The sequence below is a fragment of the Oncorhynchus keta genome, chromosome 4 (genome assembly GCF_023373465.1).
Source record: "Oncorhynchus keta strain PuntledgeMale-10-30-2019 chromosome 4, Oket_V2, whole genome shotgun sequence".
Classification (NCBI taxonomy): domain Eukaryota; kingdom Metazoa; phylum Chordata; class Actinopteri; order Salmoniformes; family Salmonidae; genus Oncorhynchus; species Oncorhynchus keta.
Window position 1 is genome coordinate 51,864,651 of NC_068424.1, and position 17,570 is coordinate 51,882,220.

The following is a 17,570-nucleotide window of genomic DNA, read 5'->3' on the forward strand; positions in this document are numbered from 1 at the left end:
CTCTACGGGGAGGCAAATCCAGGCATGGACTCACCACATATAAATTGTGCTTTCTCACAGAGAGGGGGAAACGTTTTTCACCTTTGCAGACAGATACAGCTAACAACAGGATAGCTAGTAGCTGCTAGCTTCGTTAAGTTTTGGTAGCAGGGCAGTGAATAATTATAGCTAGTTGGCTGAGCTTTGATCAGCATGGATATCCGAAAATGGCTGAGACCTGCCAAGAGCAAAAAAACTGAGGACCACCATGTCGAGAGAAATGCCAAGTTCACTGACCAGCCTGCAGGCCCGACCACCGAGGTTGAGGAACCTAATATCCAATGTAATTCCCGCATGTCCCCCATGCTGCCTGCTGACCAACAAGATTCACAAGAGCCAGGGCCTAGCACCAGCACAAGTGTAAAATCACAACAAGTACCTGCACATCCGTTACCCCAGCCACAAGCAGCAATGTGCAAAAATGAATTCTCCACCCTGAAGAACGTATTCAGTAAGCACAGACTCTGAACACATCAACGAAAAGCCCAGCTTGGCCAGCTGGTATTTGAGAGGGACCTAACAAGTAAACTTCTCTGGAAAGGAGAATGGAATCAGAAACTTCTCATAAGGTTCAACACAGCATCAAGGAGGCTGCAACTCATCTAAATGGTAAGATACCTTTTTGAATGTATTGTATAGTTTAGGCCTTTGCTTTTTACTTCATAGATATACAGCTTTGTATTATTTGATTGGTATAGGGACAATGTCCAATGTAGCCTAATTGGTTGTGCTCTGAGATGATCCCTGGCATTGTGCTCCTGTTGTCCTGGCTGTCCACTCACATTGTACATGATCCTTTCACCTTGCTGACTGGGGTTGCTTTCTGTCAGTGGTCCTGAATCGATGGTTACAGTGTGTGCTGTTTTAATTAGTGCATCTTGGGCTACCAGTCTTTGTGAGGCTTCTGTTCAACATGGCATGCTTTCTTGTGGCAAAATGACAGTTGTTGTGTATATGGATGCATTTCAGATAGGCCTCCATTTTGTTACATTTTGTATGTTGCAGTAGTAGGACCAATACCGTGTGTAGCCTACTAAAATAAGTAGGCAAGTGTTCACTCTGTTGTCATTCATTTGCAGTACATAGTCATTGTGTGATAGACTACTGTAAAAGTGATGTCAATACTAAGAAAACGACGCAAAGCCTACTTTTTCACCCCCTCCATGCTCTCTTGTTATAGAGTGTGTGTGTGAAACTCTCCCACACAGAAAATATTGCGCACCTGGAGGTGGCTTGGTTACTTTCATTGCGAAGACAGCATAGTCTCACAGAAATCATTCTGCCATTTCCTGGTTGCTAAAATTCAAATAGTTAGCCTAATTTCAGTTTATGTGACAAAACAATCATGTATAGTGTCAAGCAGGGGTAGGCAACCCTGGTCCTGGAGTGACGCAGGAGCTTCATGTTTTTTTATTTAACAGACCTGGAAAACCAGGTGTGTTGAATTTAGGCAATCACTGAACTGATCAATTAGCTCGGTTGGTGTTGGTGTGGTGCCTAGTTGGAACAAAATCCTGCAGTACCTGCGGCACTCCAGGAACAGGGTTCCCTACCCCTGGTGTAGATAATCATTGTACCTTTTAAACCGCTGTGAAATATATTTTCTGTAACCAAAAATATTGCATTTTTAGCTGTTTGAAGCGGGTCAAATCAAATCAAAGTTTATTTGTCACGTGCGCCGAATACAACAGGTGTAGGTAGACCTTACAGTGAAATGCTTACTTACAGGCTCTAACCAATGGTGCGAAAAAAGAAAAAGCACACACAAAACATATCTACTGCTTCTTAGACTTGCTTTCAATGAGAATGACAGATCTATAACTCACATTTCTATGTGAATTTGGTGGGGTCGCCCAAAAAGTTACATATTACAGCTTTAAGCTGTGAAGCCTGTAAGAATCTTTGATAGCCTAGTGGTTGGTGCTCATTCTGTCGAGCTGATCTGTGCATGTTGGTAGCAGTGTTACCAACTCCTCAGTAAGGAAAGTAGCTATTGTCTGTCCTAAAAGTCGCCAGAAGTCGCTAAATGACGTCATCACCTAGTTTGCATAATTGGCCATGTGCATGTATTTGTGATTGACGCTGTAGGAGAGAGGAATAACGTCGTGGGAGAGACAAAAAGTGAGTAAAAAAACACCCTAAATATGTTTAGAACTACAAATGAACTTTCTTCTGTCGATTCTTGTTTTTTTTATGTCACAATTCCAACCCTCCTCCTTCATCCGGGCTTTGGACCGGCAAAAGTGACCCAAAAGAGACACTGGCGGAGTTACTTAGTTTTTAAAAAAAATAAAAAAAATAGTTCATTTGGTTTGGTTTTTAACCTTATGGTCCACTTAGAAGCCTACAACAAGTCACAGTAGAACATTAACGTTTTTAAGCATAACATTTTTTACATGTTTGTATACAATCTACATTAACAATCTAAATGGACCAAAAAGAGACAATAGAAATAACTCTCAATGGCAATGTGAGAAAATTATGGTAACTAGTGTGACCCTAATTCAGGTATAAAAACAAAAATCCAGACCCCCCTCCATACACACACAGACTCTGCTGGCTCACAGAAAGAGTGGGTCATCGTCATTTTGGTCAGGGCTCTCTAATGCAGGTTCAGCAATTGAGGGAGCTGACTTAAATGAGTAAGCAGCTGATGTGCCAAAAAGCTGCAAAACATTATCAGGCAGCTGGTGCTCATAGCAAGCCTCACCAGACAGCTTCAGTCCATATCGAATGTACAGGATGGAGTTAAGGGTCTGCAAGGACGTCCGATTTCTAAGTTAGCTTTTTACCACACTCATCTGGCTGAATACTCTCTCGACTTCAGAATTTGAGTGTGGCAAGGACAAAACAGACACCGCAGCCATGGCAAGCTCTTGAAAAGGGTTGATATCAGCTGCATCCCTGAACTTCCACATCTCACTCCAGAAACCCAGTGTGTTTTTGTCTCATTTTACTAAGATGGATGGCACGCCATTGCTAGACAATATTGTCTATCTCTGCAGGGGAGTAGCCAAGGAGGTTGGCTATTTTTTTCTATTTCTCCAGGGCTCTTATTGTGCTTTTAGAGTTTCCTCCATATTGAAAACAGACATGTACTGCAATACTTCGATGTTGTCAGGCAGTCTCACCCTCAACTCATAAGTGAGGGAGATGGTGAAGGCTACACACCACTTTCGGACATTGTTTTCATCCTCAGGCGCAAGGTGTAGCTCAGCTGCCTTTGACTCAAAAAGATAACCAAGGTAGGGTTTGGGACTGATGAATCCATCTATTGACCCTTTGAGTACATCAACATTTGCCAGTGGATTCAGCACCCTGCTGCTCACAGACTTGATCAGGCTAACCAAGCTGTCAAGTAGCTTAAGAGGATCTACTTGCTCTCCCTCAAAAGCCTTGATGGCCAACTGTACCTCACCCAGCACTGACTTCAAAAAAGTCAGATACAATATGTTTTGAGGATCACTGTACATGGAGTATAAAACCTCAGCCATGTAGCAGTGTTCACTGGACTTGGAGACTGCGAAATGCAGCCTAAGCTCCTCCCACTGGTCCGTGAATGCGTGAAACCGCGGGTTCAATGGAGAGCCAACGTGTGTGGCACACACCATGATTATCTGTAAAGGTTTCTCACCACAGTTGATGGTCTCATATATGGTCTTGTAGGCCTCCCTGTGCTTTGTAGACACTGAACCAGTTATAAGTCTCTCGTACCAAGTACTCCACACTACGGGGGATGATGTCATTGGAAGCATGACTTAAAGCAAGCTGCAGAGAGTGGCACACACAGCAAATAAGAACCAGATATTTGAGGTCATACTCCTCCTTCAGCAATTTATGGACCCCAATGTTAATCTCCATCATAACAGAGGCATTGTCAGTCCCTATCCCCAGGAGTTTCTCTTTTAAGACCACTTGTCGAGGAAAGCCACAACAGCACGGGCTATAGATTTGGCATCTCCTCCTTCCAACTCAACAAGCCACAGAAATGTTGATACAATTGTATGCTTGGTGTCACTAAAGTACCTTATCACAACCCCCAGGTACTTAGAAACACTTACATCTGTGGACTCATTGAGGAGGAGGCTGAAACGCTGGTCACCCACATCTGCGATCAACTTTTTCTGAAAGTATGGTGCTAGAACACCATTAATCTTTTGAAGAGGGTAGCAGCAGTGGAGTCTGAGAAAGCAGCACTACATGCTTCTCTAATGTGAACACATACCACCAGTGTTCAGCGATAGCTAATGCCATGGTGGCCTCAGCCTTTTTTGCAGAGTAAATTTTTTTTAACCATAAATAGCAGCTTGTTTTGGGTGGAACTGTTATAAGGCTTTGCCTTTTGAGTATGTTTTTGAGTTGTCATGTGTTTTTTTTACATCACTAAGTTTGTCGTAGAAATTAGCCTTACAATACAGGCAAGTATGCCTGTGTATCACCTCCAATAAAAGGCTTCAACCAGCCTTTTTCATTCAGGGTTTGATTCCCACTCCTTTCTGTATTTGTGAGTGTACAGTTTAGACTGAGACATGATGAACTAGCCAGCTAGAAGTTTAGCTTATGTCACAGAGAGGCACACACACAGTGGACAAGGTGAGTAAGTGACAGGCTGTGTGAGTCAAATGCAGTGATTTATTTTAGACAAAGAACATTTTACATTTACATCCCGCCCTGAATGTAAGCCAGAGCGGGATCAGCCAGCGGCAGCTTCCCGCAAGTGCGATTTATTTGCAGTCTGGATGCAGAGGGGTGAACATCTCCTGCTCTGACTGCAGCTGGGAAAGACTGCTGCGCAAGCACTGGGCCGCCTGTGACCTCTCCAAAAGTCTCCAATAACACCAGAAAAAGTCGCTAGTCGCTTTTTTGAAAATGTGTCGCTAGAAGGGTCTGAATACTTGCTAAATATAGCGACTAAGTTGCTAAATTGGCAACACTGGTTGGTAGGCAAAAATTATGTGTAGGCCTACTTAAGCGACGGCTGCACTTCAGATACACATGTATGTCGTAGTGGGGGGCATATCTTGTGTTATACGATAAAACGACAGTTGTTGATGTGTACGGGTAAATTTCAAATACATTTTTGCACATTTGAACAGTAGTAAAAGGACCAATCTAACTTGTTTTATTAGGGCTCTAAAGCGATACTAGTTGTGCTGGCAAGGCTGGCAAGGTTGGTGCACTTAATAAAGCAAGTAATAGTAAATTGACTGAATAAGACACATTCCTCCGACACATCGGTGCAGCTGGCTTCCGGGTTGGATGCTCGCTGTGTTAAGAACTTTCAACCTTCGTCTCTCCGGAGCGCGTACGGGAATTGTAGCGATGAGACAAGATAGTAGCTACTAACAATTGGATACTACGAAATTGGGGAGAAAAAGGGGTCAAATTAAATTAAATTAATTAAATAAAAATATATTTTACTGAGTTCATATAAGGAAATCAGTCAATTGAAAAAAATCCATTAGGTCCTAATCTATGGATTTCACATGACTTGGAATACAGATAAACATCTGTGGTTCACAGACACCTTAAGGTAGGGGCGTGGATCAGAAAACCAGTCAGTATCTGGTGCGACCACCATTTTCCTCAGTCAGCGCGATACTTCTCCTTCGCATAGAGTTGATCATGCTTTTGGCAGGAACATGAACACACATTGCCCTACACGTCAATCCAGAGCATCCCAAACATGCTCAATGGGTGACATGTTTGGTGAGTATGCAGGCCATGGAAGAACTCTGACATTTTCAGCTTCAATGAATTTTGTACAGATCCTTGCAACATGGGGCTTATCATGCTGAAACATGAATAGCACGACAATGGGCTCCAGGATCGCATCATGGTATCTCTGTACATTCCAATTGCCATCAATAAAATGCAATTGTGTTCATTGTCCGTAGCTTGTGCCTGCCCATACCATAACCCCACCGCCACCATGGGGCACTCTGCTTAAAACATTGACACCACCAAACTGCTCTCCCACCCGAAGCCACGCACATGGTCTGTCTGCAGTTGTGAGGCTGTGAAATTGCAAAAATTATTATAATACCCTTTTAGTGTAAGAGCTGTTTGAAAAGATTGCAGCCTGTTTTGGTGGGATGGAGTTTTGGCCTGCCTGGTGACATCACCAGGAGTAAATTAATTAACCAGACCAATAAGAAAGAGTTCCAACCCTCTCTGCTAATAACAGCTAGTTTTTAGTTTCCCCCTCCCCCACACAGACCACTCCCAGACAGTCCTAGCAAAACTCTTGCTTGAAAAATTGCTCTTTGCTAAGAAGCTACATATGTTTATTTTTTACAATTTTCAATTGAAAACAATCACAGTAAGGTACGTAATTGTTACCCAGAAATTATTTGATATTGAGATAAATACAGCTACATTGAACCTTTAAAAAAATAACCACCTCTCAGGAGGATACAGACAGCTCAATAAGTATGATTAGATATGCAGAAAATAAACATATCTTGAACATAGAATTCAGCATAATGTTTAGGGCTCTAGATTGCAGGAAAAATATGTTTCATAATTTTGGAAAATTCTAAATTCTCCATCTTCCAGACTGGAGGCTTCCATACTTTGTGCCCCCTCAGATGTTTGGGTGCATGACGCCCCTGATGTGTAGTCTGCTATTGATATCTGTATTATTATTTTTAATTTAACCTTTATTTAACTAGGCAAGTCAATGATGGCCTCCTGCGGAGACAGGGGCTGGGTTATATATATATATATATATATATATATATATATATATGACAAAATACACATCACGACAAGAGAGACAACGCTACATAAATAGATACCTAAGACAACAACATAACAAGGCAGCAACACAGCATGGCAATGCACAAGACATGGCAATGCACAAGACATGGTACAAACATTATTGGACACAGACAACACAACAATGGGCAAGAAGGTAGAGATAACAATACATCACGCAAAGCAGCCACAACTGTCAGTTAGAGTGTCCATGATTGAGTTTTTGAATGAAGAGATTGAGATAAAACTGTCCAGTTTGACTGTTTGTTGCAGCTCGTTCCAGTCGCTAGCTGTAGCGAACTGAAAAGACAAGCGACCCAGGGGTGTGTGTGCTTAAGGGTTGACAGAATGTGACTGGCAGAACGGGTGTTGTATGGGGAGAATGAGGGCTGCAGTAGATATCTCAGATAGGAGGGAGTGAGGCCTAATAGGGTTTTTATAAATAATCAACAACCAGTGTGTCTTGCGACGGGTAAACAGAGATGACCGATTTACAGAGTAGTATAGAGTGCAGTGAAGCCTACTTTATTGTATTCTTTAAAAAGTATAAATTTAGATGATATGAAATTATATCCGTCACTTTTCCAGACACTCTGCGGAGGCTGAGCTCGGTCAAATCATGATGTCAGTGATATTCAGGTCGGAAAGAAAGAGGTCCGAGTTCCCGAGTTGGATGACTGTTCAAAACGATTTTCCCAGGCGGAGGTAGTTCTCAGTTGTTTTGAACGCACTGAATTCGGAGATTTCCGTGTTCCCAGTTGTTTTGAACGCGGCATTACTGGTTGTTTATGTCATGCTGGCAGTGACGAAAACGTCATGAGCGTCTTACTACCCAACATGGCGGATTTTGATACCATCTATGAGTTAGACGAGGAAGATGAACGTGTAGTGAATGAAGAACATCTTGTTAAATATTGCCCAGAACCTGTGATTATGCGAGGGGCCGGGCACATCACCGTGTAAGCAAACCAAAGCGCAGTCATTATGATTCGTTATGTTGTTCTACCTCATCAGCTTGCTAGCTAGCCTGCCAACAACAATGCTATGAAATACAACTTACCACTAGGCCGTGGCAATAACAGTCAGTTGTCTGGTCTTATATTAGGACAAAACTGTTACATTTGACTTCATTGATGAGGCAAGGGTGATCTATTGTGTAACGTTACCTGCTATTCCTGCTTTATAGTTGAGTAGCTAACTGAGTTCGCGTAACTATAGTTGTGCGAACTAGGTAGCTAACGTTAGCTATCTACACTGGTTGCCTGCAAACTAGCCTAACATAGCATCTACTGTAACAAAAATGACAAGCCAACATGACATCTACGGTAACTAGTGAATATTTTGACAGGGCTGGCTTATTCAAATTGTGGTGATGAACCAAGACTATTTCCAGCAAGCTTGCTAGCTACCATCCATAGATTTAACATTCTGTGTTAAGCTAACGTTACTCCCTGCAAGATTAGAATCCATTTTGGACTTGGCTATACATTTATGATATTAAGTTAGTTATGCCCATTGATTTTTGAAAAATATAACTTATAAATGCCTCATGAGTTAAGTTCAACTGTCCTATGCCATCAGAACGCAAAATAAGCATTGTTTTACTCCAATGTTTGTAAACAATGTAGATAAATGTTAAACACTGTATAACTGCAATACATGGTTAAAACTGTAATTTTGATATCATGGATGGTCAGGCCTTGCATCCATAGCTCTGTCTATGCGTTTGCTAGTGCTTCCCCAGGCCCATTCCTTAGCTTTTTATCAAAATAGTCAACTATACTTCCTCTAGTCTCCACAACTGCGTTATGCATATGGTGTATCCTTGTCATCATATTGAATTGTATCAACAGGGGAAGCTATTCACATAATGAAACAAATTACAGGTTATTCAGGAAATATATATTTTTGCTGTCTGTACATTGTAAAGTGTTAGGTACATTTGTATAGGTATTTATTTGTTGAGAGTACAGTGTCTGTTATTCCATCTCCATAAAAAACCATGCCAGGTTCCCCTTGTGACAGCCCACAGTCACAGTATAGTACTTTATACATGTCCAATGGAAAGTTTGTTTAATCTCTACCATTTTTGTATGTTTCTTTTTGACAGGTTTGGCTTGAGCAACAAATTTGACACAGAGTTTCCCTCAGTACTCACGGGAAAGGTACAGTAACCCAATTCATTAGTATCGTCTCATGCATTTCCCCAAAGCAATGTTTTGTGCTTGCCAAATGCTTTGGACTGGGATGCGAATTAAGCAATTTAAGCTATTATGGTGGCGCCATTGTTCTATTTGCCCTTTGACAAATCAGACCATCCCTGAATTACCTCTGTCACGTGTCTTAAGTGCTTTTGATATGATGGAGCAACACACCACGGTGCATCCAAAGCTGAAGTGAAGCTCTGTCAATGAGTAAGCCGTCTTTGGGGCCCAGTTGGTCGGGGACACAGCTCCAGGTGATAAAAGAAGGAAATAAAGACTGTGCCATGCACAAGAAAGGGCAGCTTCCTGGGTCAGACACTCAAACACAAAAAGGCTAAAGGGATAAGAGCAGGCAGAGGGAAGTGCAGGGCAATAAAAAGTCTCTCCAGTATTGTGACCAATGGTGACATGATGGAAGAGGTCACAATTATGATGATTGAAGGGTGCAGATCAGCAGGCCCTTATTCCTATTCTGTTTGCAAAGAGACCTTTGCATCCTGTCATAAAAGATTACGACCCCAGTTTTATGGCGTACAGACCCAGAGAGGAATTAGCATCCATTCATGTTGTTTGGATGGCCGCTGCCACAGGCACTGAGCTTATCTCTCCCTTTAGTCCCTCTCTGCTGTGAATAGACAAGAGATTGGTTAGCAAGTTACAGGCGTACTAGTAAGAGATTTGATATCTGGATAGCATCTCCAAATATCTAGGCCACCCATTTGTTTTCTAAGGCTCTTTGATCCTGTAGACTACAGTACAGGTTTTATTATAAAAAATAAAAATAAACATTTAAAGGAGTTTTTCACGGAAGTGGTTGCCTTTCTCCTACTTTCCCTTTCAGGTTTGTTTTTTATTCATATTGCTGAGCGATTAGTGCCTTTTGAGAGTTTTGATTATTAAAAAAATGATCACGGTTTTTGATTTCGGCTTTAAACATTAAATGCATTATGTGGGTTGAATGCTGTAACAACACAGAATAAAACAATTATGAAGACCCATGATGGTAGTGACTGGCCATTACTGCTTATCACATATTAGCCATCATTTATTCACTTTAATAAAATATTTCAGTTGTATATATTACATTTTTTTTTATTACATTCCAAGTCAACTCATCTCTAACGAGCTGCTGCCTATGCTGGTGACAACCAAATTCAAAAATCACATTTTGTACTTCTTAAAAGTATACTGAACAAAAATATAAATGCAATGTAAAGTGTTGGTACCATGAGCTGAAATAAAAGAACACATGTTCCATACTCACAAAAAGCTTATTTAAAAAAAATGTTGTGCACAAATTTGTTTACATCCCTGTTAGTGAGTATTTCTCTCTTCCCAAGACAATCCATCCACCTGACAGGTGTGGCATATCAAGAAGCTGATTAAACAGCATGGCAAGTGCACCTTGTGCTGGGGACAATAAAAGCCACTCTAAAATGTGCAGTTTTGTCACACAACACAATGCCACAGATGTCTCACGTTTTGAGGAAGCATGCAATTGGCATGTTGACTGCAGGAATGTCTACCAGAGCTGTTGCCAGAAAATTGAATGTTAATTTCTCTACCATAAGTTGTCACCAAAGTCATTTTAGAGATATGGCAGTACGTCCAACCGGCCTCACAACCGCAGACCACATGTAACCACGCCAGCCCAGGACCTCCACATCCGACTTCTTCACCTGCGGGATCGTCTGAAACCAGCCTCCCAGACAGCTGATGAAACTTTGGGTTTGCATAACCAAAGAATTTCTGCACAAACTGTCAGAAACAGTCTCAATGAAGCTCATCTGTGTGCTCGTTGTCCTCACCAGGGTCGTGACAGTGGGCAAATGCTAACCTTCGATGGCCACTGGCTCTCTAGAGAATTGTGCTCTTCACTGATGAATCCCGGTTTCAACTGTAACGGACAGATGGGAGACGGAGTGTATCGTGTCACGAGGGTGAGCGGTTTGCTGATGTCAATGTTGTGAACAGAATGCCCCATGGTGGTGGTGGGGTTATGGTATGTGCAGGCATAAGCTACGGACAATGAACACAATTGCATTTTATTGATGGTAATTGGAATGCACAGAGATCCCGAGGCCCATTGTCGTGCCATTCATTCGCCGCCATCATGTTTCAGCATGATAATACACGGCTCCATGTCGCATTGATTTGTACACAATTCCTGGAAGATGAAAATGTCCCACTTCTTCCATGGCCTGCATACTCGGACACGTCACCCATTGAGCATGTTATAGGATGTTCTGGATCGCCGTGTACAACAGCGTGTTCCAGTTCTCGCCAATATCCAGCAACTTTACACAGCCATTAAAGAGGAGTGGGACAACATTCCACAGGCTACAATCAACAGCCTGATCAACTCTATGCGAAGGAGATGTGTCGCGCTGCATGAAGCAAATAGTGGTCACACCAGATACTGACAGGTTTTCTGATCCCTGTCCCTACTTAAAAAAAATAAAAAAAATCTCTGACCAACTGATGCACATCTGTATTCCCAGTCATGTGAAATCCATAGATTAGGGTCTAATGAGTGTATTACAATTGACTGATTTCCTTATATGAACTGTAACTCAGTAAAATCTTTGAAATTGCTGCATGCTGCGTTTTTTATATTTTTCAGTGTAAATAAGGCATACATTCATGACTGCTGAATGCCAATTATCAGTCATGTCTTTTCAGGTAGAGACCTCGCTAAGCAACTGCTCTCTAACCCTCTCAATTGCGCATTCTATTTCTCTCCCCCTCCATGTCTGCCCCTCACTAACCTAATGTACAGTAGCCGGTGTAAAAGAAACACACAGACCAGGCACGCAATGGATTATGGTCATTGTGGTTAATTACCAGGAAACTATGAAGAATATTGGCCTGTTGGAAACTACAACTCCCTATTTCATCCCACAGTTTGGGCTTGGTCTGATTTAGCTCTGGCGAAACTGTGCATCGAGCTCACAGAAAACACCCAAATCAAATCAAATTTATTTATATAGCCCTTCGTACATCAGCTGATATCTCAAAGTGCTGTACAGAAACCCAGCCTAAAACCCCAAACAGCAAGCAATGCAGGTGTAGAAGCACGGTGGCTAGGAAAAACTCCCTAGAAAGGCCAAAACCTAGGAAGATTCCTAGAGAGGAACCAGGCTATGTGGGGTGGCCAGTCCTCTTCTGGCTGTGCCGGGTGGAGATTATAACAGAACATGGCCAAGATGTTCAAATGTTCATAAATGACCAGCATGGTCAAATAATAGTAAGGCAGAACAGTTGAAACTGGAGCAGCAGCATGGCCAGGTGGACTGAGGACAGCAAGGAGTCATCATGTCAGGTAGTCCTGGGGCATGGTCCTAGGGCTCAGGTCCTCCGAGAGAAAGAAAGAAGGAGAGAATTAGAGAACGCAAACTTAGATTCACACAGGACACCGAATAGGACAGGAGAAGTACTCCAGATATAACAAACTGACCCTAGCCCCCCGACACAAACTACTGCAGCATAAATACTGGAGGCTGAACCAAATAGAATTCCAAAAATGTAACCAATATTAGTCAATTAGTTGTTTAATAACTGACATTTTGGTAAATTGCTCAGCACTATTGCTTCAGATGAAAAACTATGTTAAGCTCAAATGATTGAAAACAATTATGAGCTGATTTGTCTCAAAGAGAGAATTACCAATAAGATAACTATACCAATTACAACCACACTTCCTCTGTCTGACATTTCCCATCCACTTCTTCCTCCCTTCTCCCGCTTCTTCTCCAGGTGGCTCCAGAGGAGTTTAAAACCAGCATCAGCAGAGTGAACGCTTGCTTGAAGAAGAACTTGCCTGTCAATGTGAAGTGGCTTCTTTGCGGTTGCCTGTGCTGTTGCTGTACAGTGGGCTTCAGTCTGTGGCCCGTTATATGCCTCAACAAGAGAGTAAGTCTCAATCAGCCCTCGTGTGATGTCTGCTGCACAGTCCCACTCTACATAAGTCAGCAGGCCCACTCATTACTCATGGGCTAGTTTACAAATCCAGCCGTATTGGTCTTAAGCAGGCAATAACAACTTGTGTGTAAAAATGATACATTACACCATTGAAGGCCTGTCCAGCTGAAGGGTACGCCACTGAAAGGTGGTGCCTCGACCCAGTGTTATTGTGAAGTGGAAATTACAAGCTGGTAAAAGGAGTTCAGTCCATAAATGTCTCTTTGTCATATAATACTGTGGTTGCTGTTATTGTCATTTGTAAAAGAGTGTGAAGTCAAGGTAATTACTAGAAAACATTTCAATGTTGTATGTGCTCCTTTACAAACAGGCGAGAAGATCTATTCAGAAGTTGTTAGAATGGGAAAACAACCGGTTATATCACAAGGTAAGAACAAATGGAATATTAGCACCTGTCTGAAAGACCATAACAGTTCCGTCAGTTGTGAAGCAACCGTTAATGGGGAAACAGCGACGTCCATTTGCGATAGAAGAGCACAATATGTACTACACACCTTTTTATTTATTTTTACCATGCTGGATGACTCTCCCTCAGCTTGGAAACACAAACAACAACAGTGGGGTGGGATGGCCAGTAGCGCTGTTTCCCCCTACTGCGCATTCCATCTTTAAGCGATGTTAAAGTAGCAGGTTTCTGATGGATAATGGTCGTTAACTCATGTAAACTTTAACCTTTAAAACAAATTTCCCTCTAAGCGATACATATTCATACTTTTTTGTACTGGTCCCCCGTGGGAATCGAACTCACAACCCTGGCGTTGCAAGCGCCATGATCTACCGACTGAGCCACCTGGGACCGTTATATTATTTTATACAAATACAATTGCTCAAAGAAAGAGATTATGTTTAGCAAGTAATTAAACATTGTTATCAATACTCCAGCACCCTCACCTTGTGAGGATAACGAGTCTATTTCTAAAATGTTTTATGAAATCTGAGTATACATTGGGAGGGGTCTTAGACCATTCCTCCATACAGAATCTTTACAGATCCTTGAGATCCTTCGTCTGTGCTTATGGACTGCTCTCTTCAATTCAAACCACAGATTTTCTTTAATGTGGTACAAGTTTGGAGACTGAGATGGCCATTGCAAAATGTTGATTTTTGTGGTCAATGAACCATTTCTTTGTGAATTCTGATTAGTGTTGGGGTTGTTTTCTTACTGGAAGATCTACATGTGGCCAAGTTTCAGCCTCCTGGCAGAGGCAACCAGGTTTTTGTCTAAAATGTCCTGGTACTTGGTACAGTTCTTGACGCCATTGACCTTAACAAGGACCAGAGGAAGCAATACAGCCCAATAACATCAAAGATCCACCAGCATATTTTACAGTAAGTATGGGGTCATTTTCTACATATGCTTCTGTTTTTCAACACAAAACCCACCACTGGTGTGCGTGGCCAAAGAGCTCTATTTTCCTGTTATCTGACCATGGCACCGGTTCTAATCCAAGTGCCAATGCTGTTTATCAAACCCCAGGCGGTCTATGGTCAGATGACATGAAAATAGAGCTCTTTGGCCACGCATACCAGTGGTGGGCTGGGCGTTGACAAAAACGAAAGCACATGCAGAAAATAACCTCATACCTACTGTGAGTTGTGGTGGTGGTGCATCAAAAGCCACAAAGAATTGGTTCATTGACCACAAAATCAACATTTTTCAATGGCCATCTGTCTCCAAACTTGTACCCCATTGAAAATCGGTGGTTTGAATTGAAGAGGGCAGTTCATAAGCACTGATGAAGGATATCAAGGATCTGGAAAGATTCTGTATGGAGGAATGGTCTAAGACCCCTCCTATTGTGCTCTCCAATCTCATAACATTTTAGAAAAAGGCTCAGGGTCATTATCCTCGCAAGGGGACGGTGCTGAGGTACTGAAAACTTATGCCTATATTCTGACCCTTATCTTTTTTAGAATTTTTGTATTACTTCTTAAACAAATCTATTTCATTGAGCATATTAGTATAAAATAATTGAATCTTCAAATGTTTTCAGCGTACACTTTTTAAAAAAACCTTTATTTAACTAGGCAAGTCAGTTAAGCACAAATTCTTATTTTCAATGACGGCCTAGGAACAGTGGGTTTGTTCAGGGGCAGAACGACAGATTTTTTACCTTGTCAGCTCAGGGATTTGATCTTGCAACCTTTCGGTTACTAGTCCAACGCTCTAACCACTAGGCTACCTGCTAAGTATTTGTATTATTTATTTTATAAAGTATATTTTGCTAATCTTTGTCAAGGTTGCCAATATTTATGACCCACACTAGTTTTAAAGCCTTTCATAAATTCCCCTCACACTAGGGGAGATCTCAGACAGATTAGCTACCCAGACAGTATGTGCGTGTCTGTGCGTGTGCGCTGTTATGTCTGTCCTTACTTTCACCTCTTCTCTTTAGCTGGGCCTGCACTGGAAACTCAGCAAAAGGAAATGTGAAAGCAGCAATATGATGGAATATGTAAGTATAACCCATTCATATTCCCCTAAAACAGAATAGGATTCTTGCCAACATATGGAGTATTACAAGTCTCGGATCATAAGAGGCAAAATATATGGTAATTTATGCAATGTACAATAGAGCAGGGCCTACTGGAAAGATTAAATTCTGAAAGAAAAGTGTGAAATTAATAAATGTTTTCCCTCCACAGGTAATTCTTATAGAATTCTTACCCAAATATCCTATATTCCGACCGGACTGAGCTGAGGAGGCTGTTGGGAGACCTGCAGTGTGACCCTTGACTCCTATCCGTAGTGCCTTGTATATATGTTGAAATGAGGGTCTGCACCGGTGTAGAGATGTCCCTTACCATCTCCCAATACCTTGTACAATAGAAATTGCAACACTGTCACTTTGCTTTAGAGCAGATTTTGTAGGGCAGATTTTGCACAGTTCCTTTCGAAGTAGAAAAATGCCCCCTTTTTGTTGTGTGTAATACAACTAGTGATTGAACAAAAATATACTGTTGAAAAGTGCATTTAGCCCAAAGAGCCATCATTAATCGAGGCCATGTATCGTATCGTATCAGTATTGGACACCTAGAGCATCATCGCCTTATGTAAAACAATAAAGGATGTTATAAGACAGGAGGAGACCAGCATTTTGTAGCCCACCAAGTTCAAATTCTGGTTATTGGGTTTAATTTCCTCAAATCAATTCTTCTTTGAAACAAAAAGTAGATGTGATGCTTGAATTTGCCTAACATACTATTTGACAGCATCATGTTTTTTCTTTACTTTGGAAATGACCCCTCTGTACAGGAGAATTGAAACGAACCTGTAAATATGTTAGGATAAACTGTACAGTGGTACGCTGTTGTTTACGTTGTGATTTAGATCTTTGATTTGTTTTGTCAAAGTGCTGTACCATAGTTTTGTTTATGAAAGATGTCTCTTACCAGTTTATATGGGCCTGTTTACCTAGTAAGCCATATAATTTACAATCTATGTGATGCCAGAGTTAGGACAGAAAATTGCACTTAAGCTCGTCAAAATGTCATGATTTCAGAGGATGGTCAAACTGAGGTTCTGAGTAATTTTACAATGACACTAGTGATGCATGTTATTTGTGTGGTTTTGCCAACTAAAGAAAAAAAGGTAAAGTGTCATCCAGTTTAACGTGAGATGGCTACTTATCTTTATGATGTACTGCTGGAAACAAAGACTCCAACTTGGCACTTCCATGTCAAAATGTTTTTTTTTTGTCAATCTTTTTGTTGCAGCTTTGTCTTTGTTCATTTTATAGTTTTGTATTTTCCTATAATGTGTTTTGTCCTTGTTGTTAAAAACACACATACAGCCTAGAGGACATGACATACTGAAATAAATGTTTCCTTAGTTATTCATTTTGTCCAGCGTTAGTGCACTATTCAATCCGCATCGCTGAAGTTCAGCTTTACAGCGTGATTGACATTTCAAGGCAATGTTCCCTCTTTATTGAGGACAGCGTTCATGGTAAACGCTGCATATGTCAGCTCAATCGGATATGAGCTTTGAATTTCTATCGCTAAATCTGTAAGGCCTTAGTGTTGTGTCCTTCACTTGTAGCTGAGAGTTTTGCTGTGTTACAGTGCCACTGGAATGTTCGGTGAACCACAGTCAGTGAACTGGGTGTACTTGTTAAGGTTGACATGCTCACTTGTATTGGCCCTGTTACAGAGTACTTGTAAATGTTTGTCATGACAACTCAATCCCTATGGAAAGCTGAAATAAATAGTTGATTTTGAATTTTCTCCCAGAGTCTTGAAGTTGGTCCAACTGAAAACCACATGCTAACTGTTGACATGCTTCAGTATCATTTAAGTTATACAGATAATCTTATTTGTGGTAATGTACTTTACCCACAGCCTGCTACTGAAACCTGACAATTTGTCATGTTTAACAAGGTGCTGAATCATTAACTTAACAAGATGGCCTGTAATGACTTGACACATTTGGAATACTATTACCATAAATAGCTAGCCCTTTCAGGGAATGGAACTGCGGCCCCTGAGTTTGTAGACAAAATCGAATAGGTTACTATATCACTACCCCCATACATACACTGGAGTGGTGGGTTGTTTTATAGACCCTCTTTGTTCTTGGATTTATTG

At 41.3% G+C, this 17,570-nt stretch overlaps 1 protein-coding gene across 3 annotated transcripts; it reads left to right on the forward strand.

Annotated features, from left to right (window-relative positions):
• The first annotated feature begins 1,958 nt into the window (after window positions 1-1,958).
• On the forward strand, window positions 1,959-17,210 carry chic1 (cysteine-rich hydrophobic domain 1). Of its 3 annotated transcripts, none has more exons than XM_035764244.2 (8): window positions 1,959-2,160; window positions 8,909-8,963; window positions 10,574-10,730; window positions 10,814-10,942; window positions 12,759-12,914; window positions 13,294-13,350; window positions 15,380-15,439; window positions 15,630-17,210. In XM_035764244.2, exons 3-8 carry the CDS (start codon window positions 10,719-10,721, stop codon window positions 15,678-15,680), a joined length of 465 nt encoding a protein of 154 aa, XP_035620137.1. In that variant the 5' UTR covers window positions 1,959-2,160; window positions 8,909-8,963; window positions 10,574-10,718; the 3' UTR covers window positions 15,681-17,210. The 3 variants fall into 3 exon arrangements, with proteins under 3 accessions (XP_035620137.1, XP_052365680.1, XP_035620130.1); XM_052509720.1 differs by lacking the exon at window positions 1,959-2,160 and adding an exon at window positions 6,258-6,366; XM_035764237.2 differs by lacking the exons at window positions 1,959-2,160; window positions 10,574-10,730; window positions 10,814-10,942 and adding an exon at window positions 7,456-7,757.
• Window positions 17,211-17,570: the final 360 nt, after the last annotated feature.

What these genes read in the sequence shown, in the direction of transcription:
- chic1 (XM_035764237.2), top strand. Translation starts at nt 7,615, where the DNA reads ATGAGCGTCTTACTACCCAACATGGCGGATTTTGATACCATCTATGAG. An exon ending in CCTCAGTACTCACGGGAAAG is followed by an intron (nt 8,964 to 12,758) that starts GTACAGTAACCC and finishes CTTCTTCTCCAG; the next exon opens with GTGGCTCCAGAGGAGTTTAA. An exon ending in GCAGCAATATGATGGAATAT is followed by an intron (nt 15,440 to 15,629) that starts GTAAGTATAACC and finishes TTCCCTCCACAG; the next exon opens with GTAATTCTTATAGAATTCTT.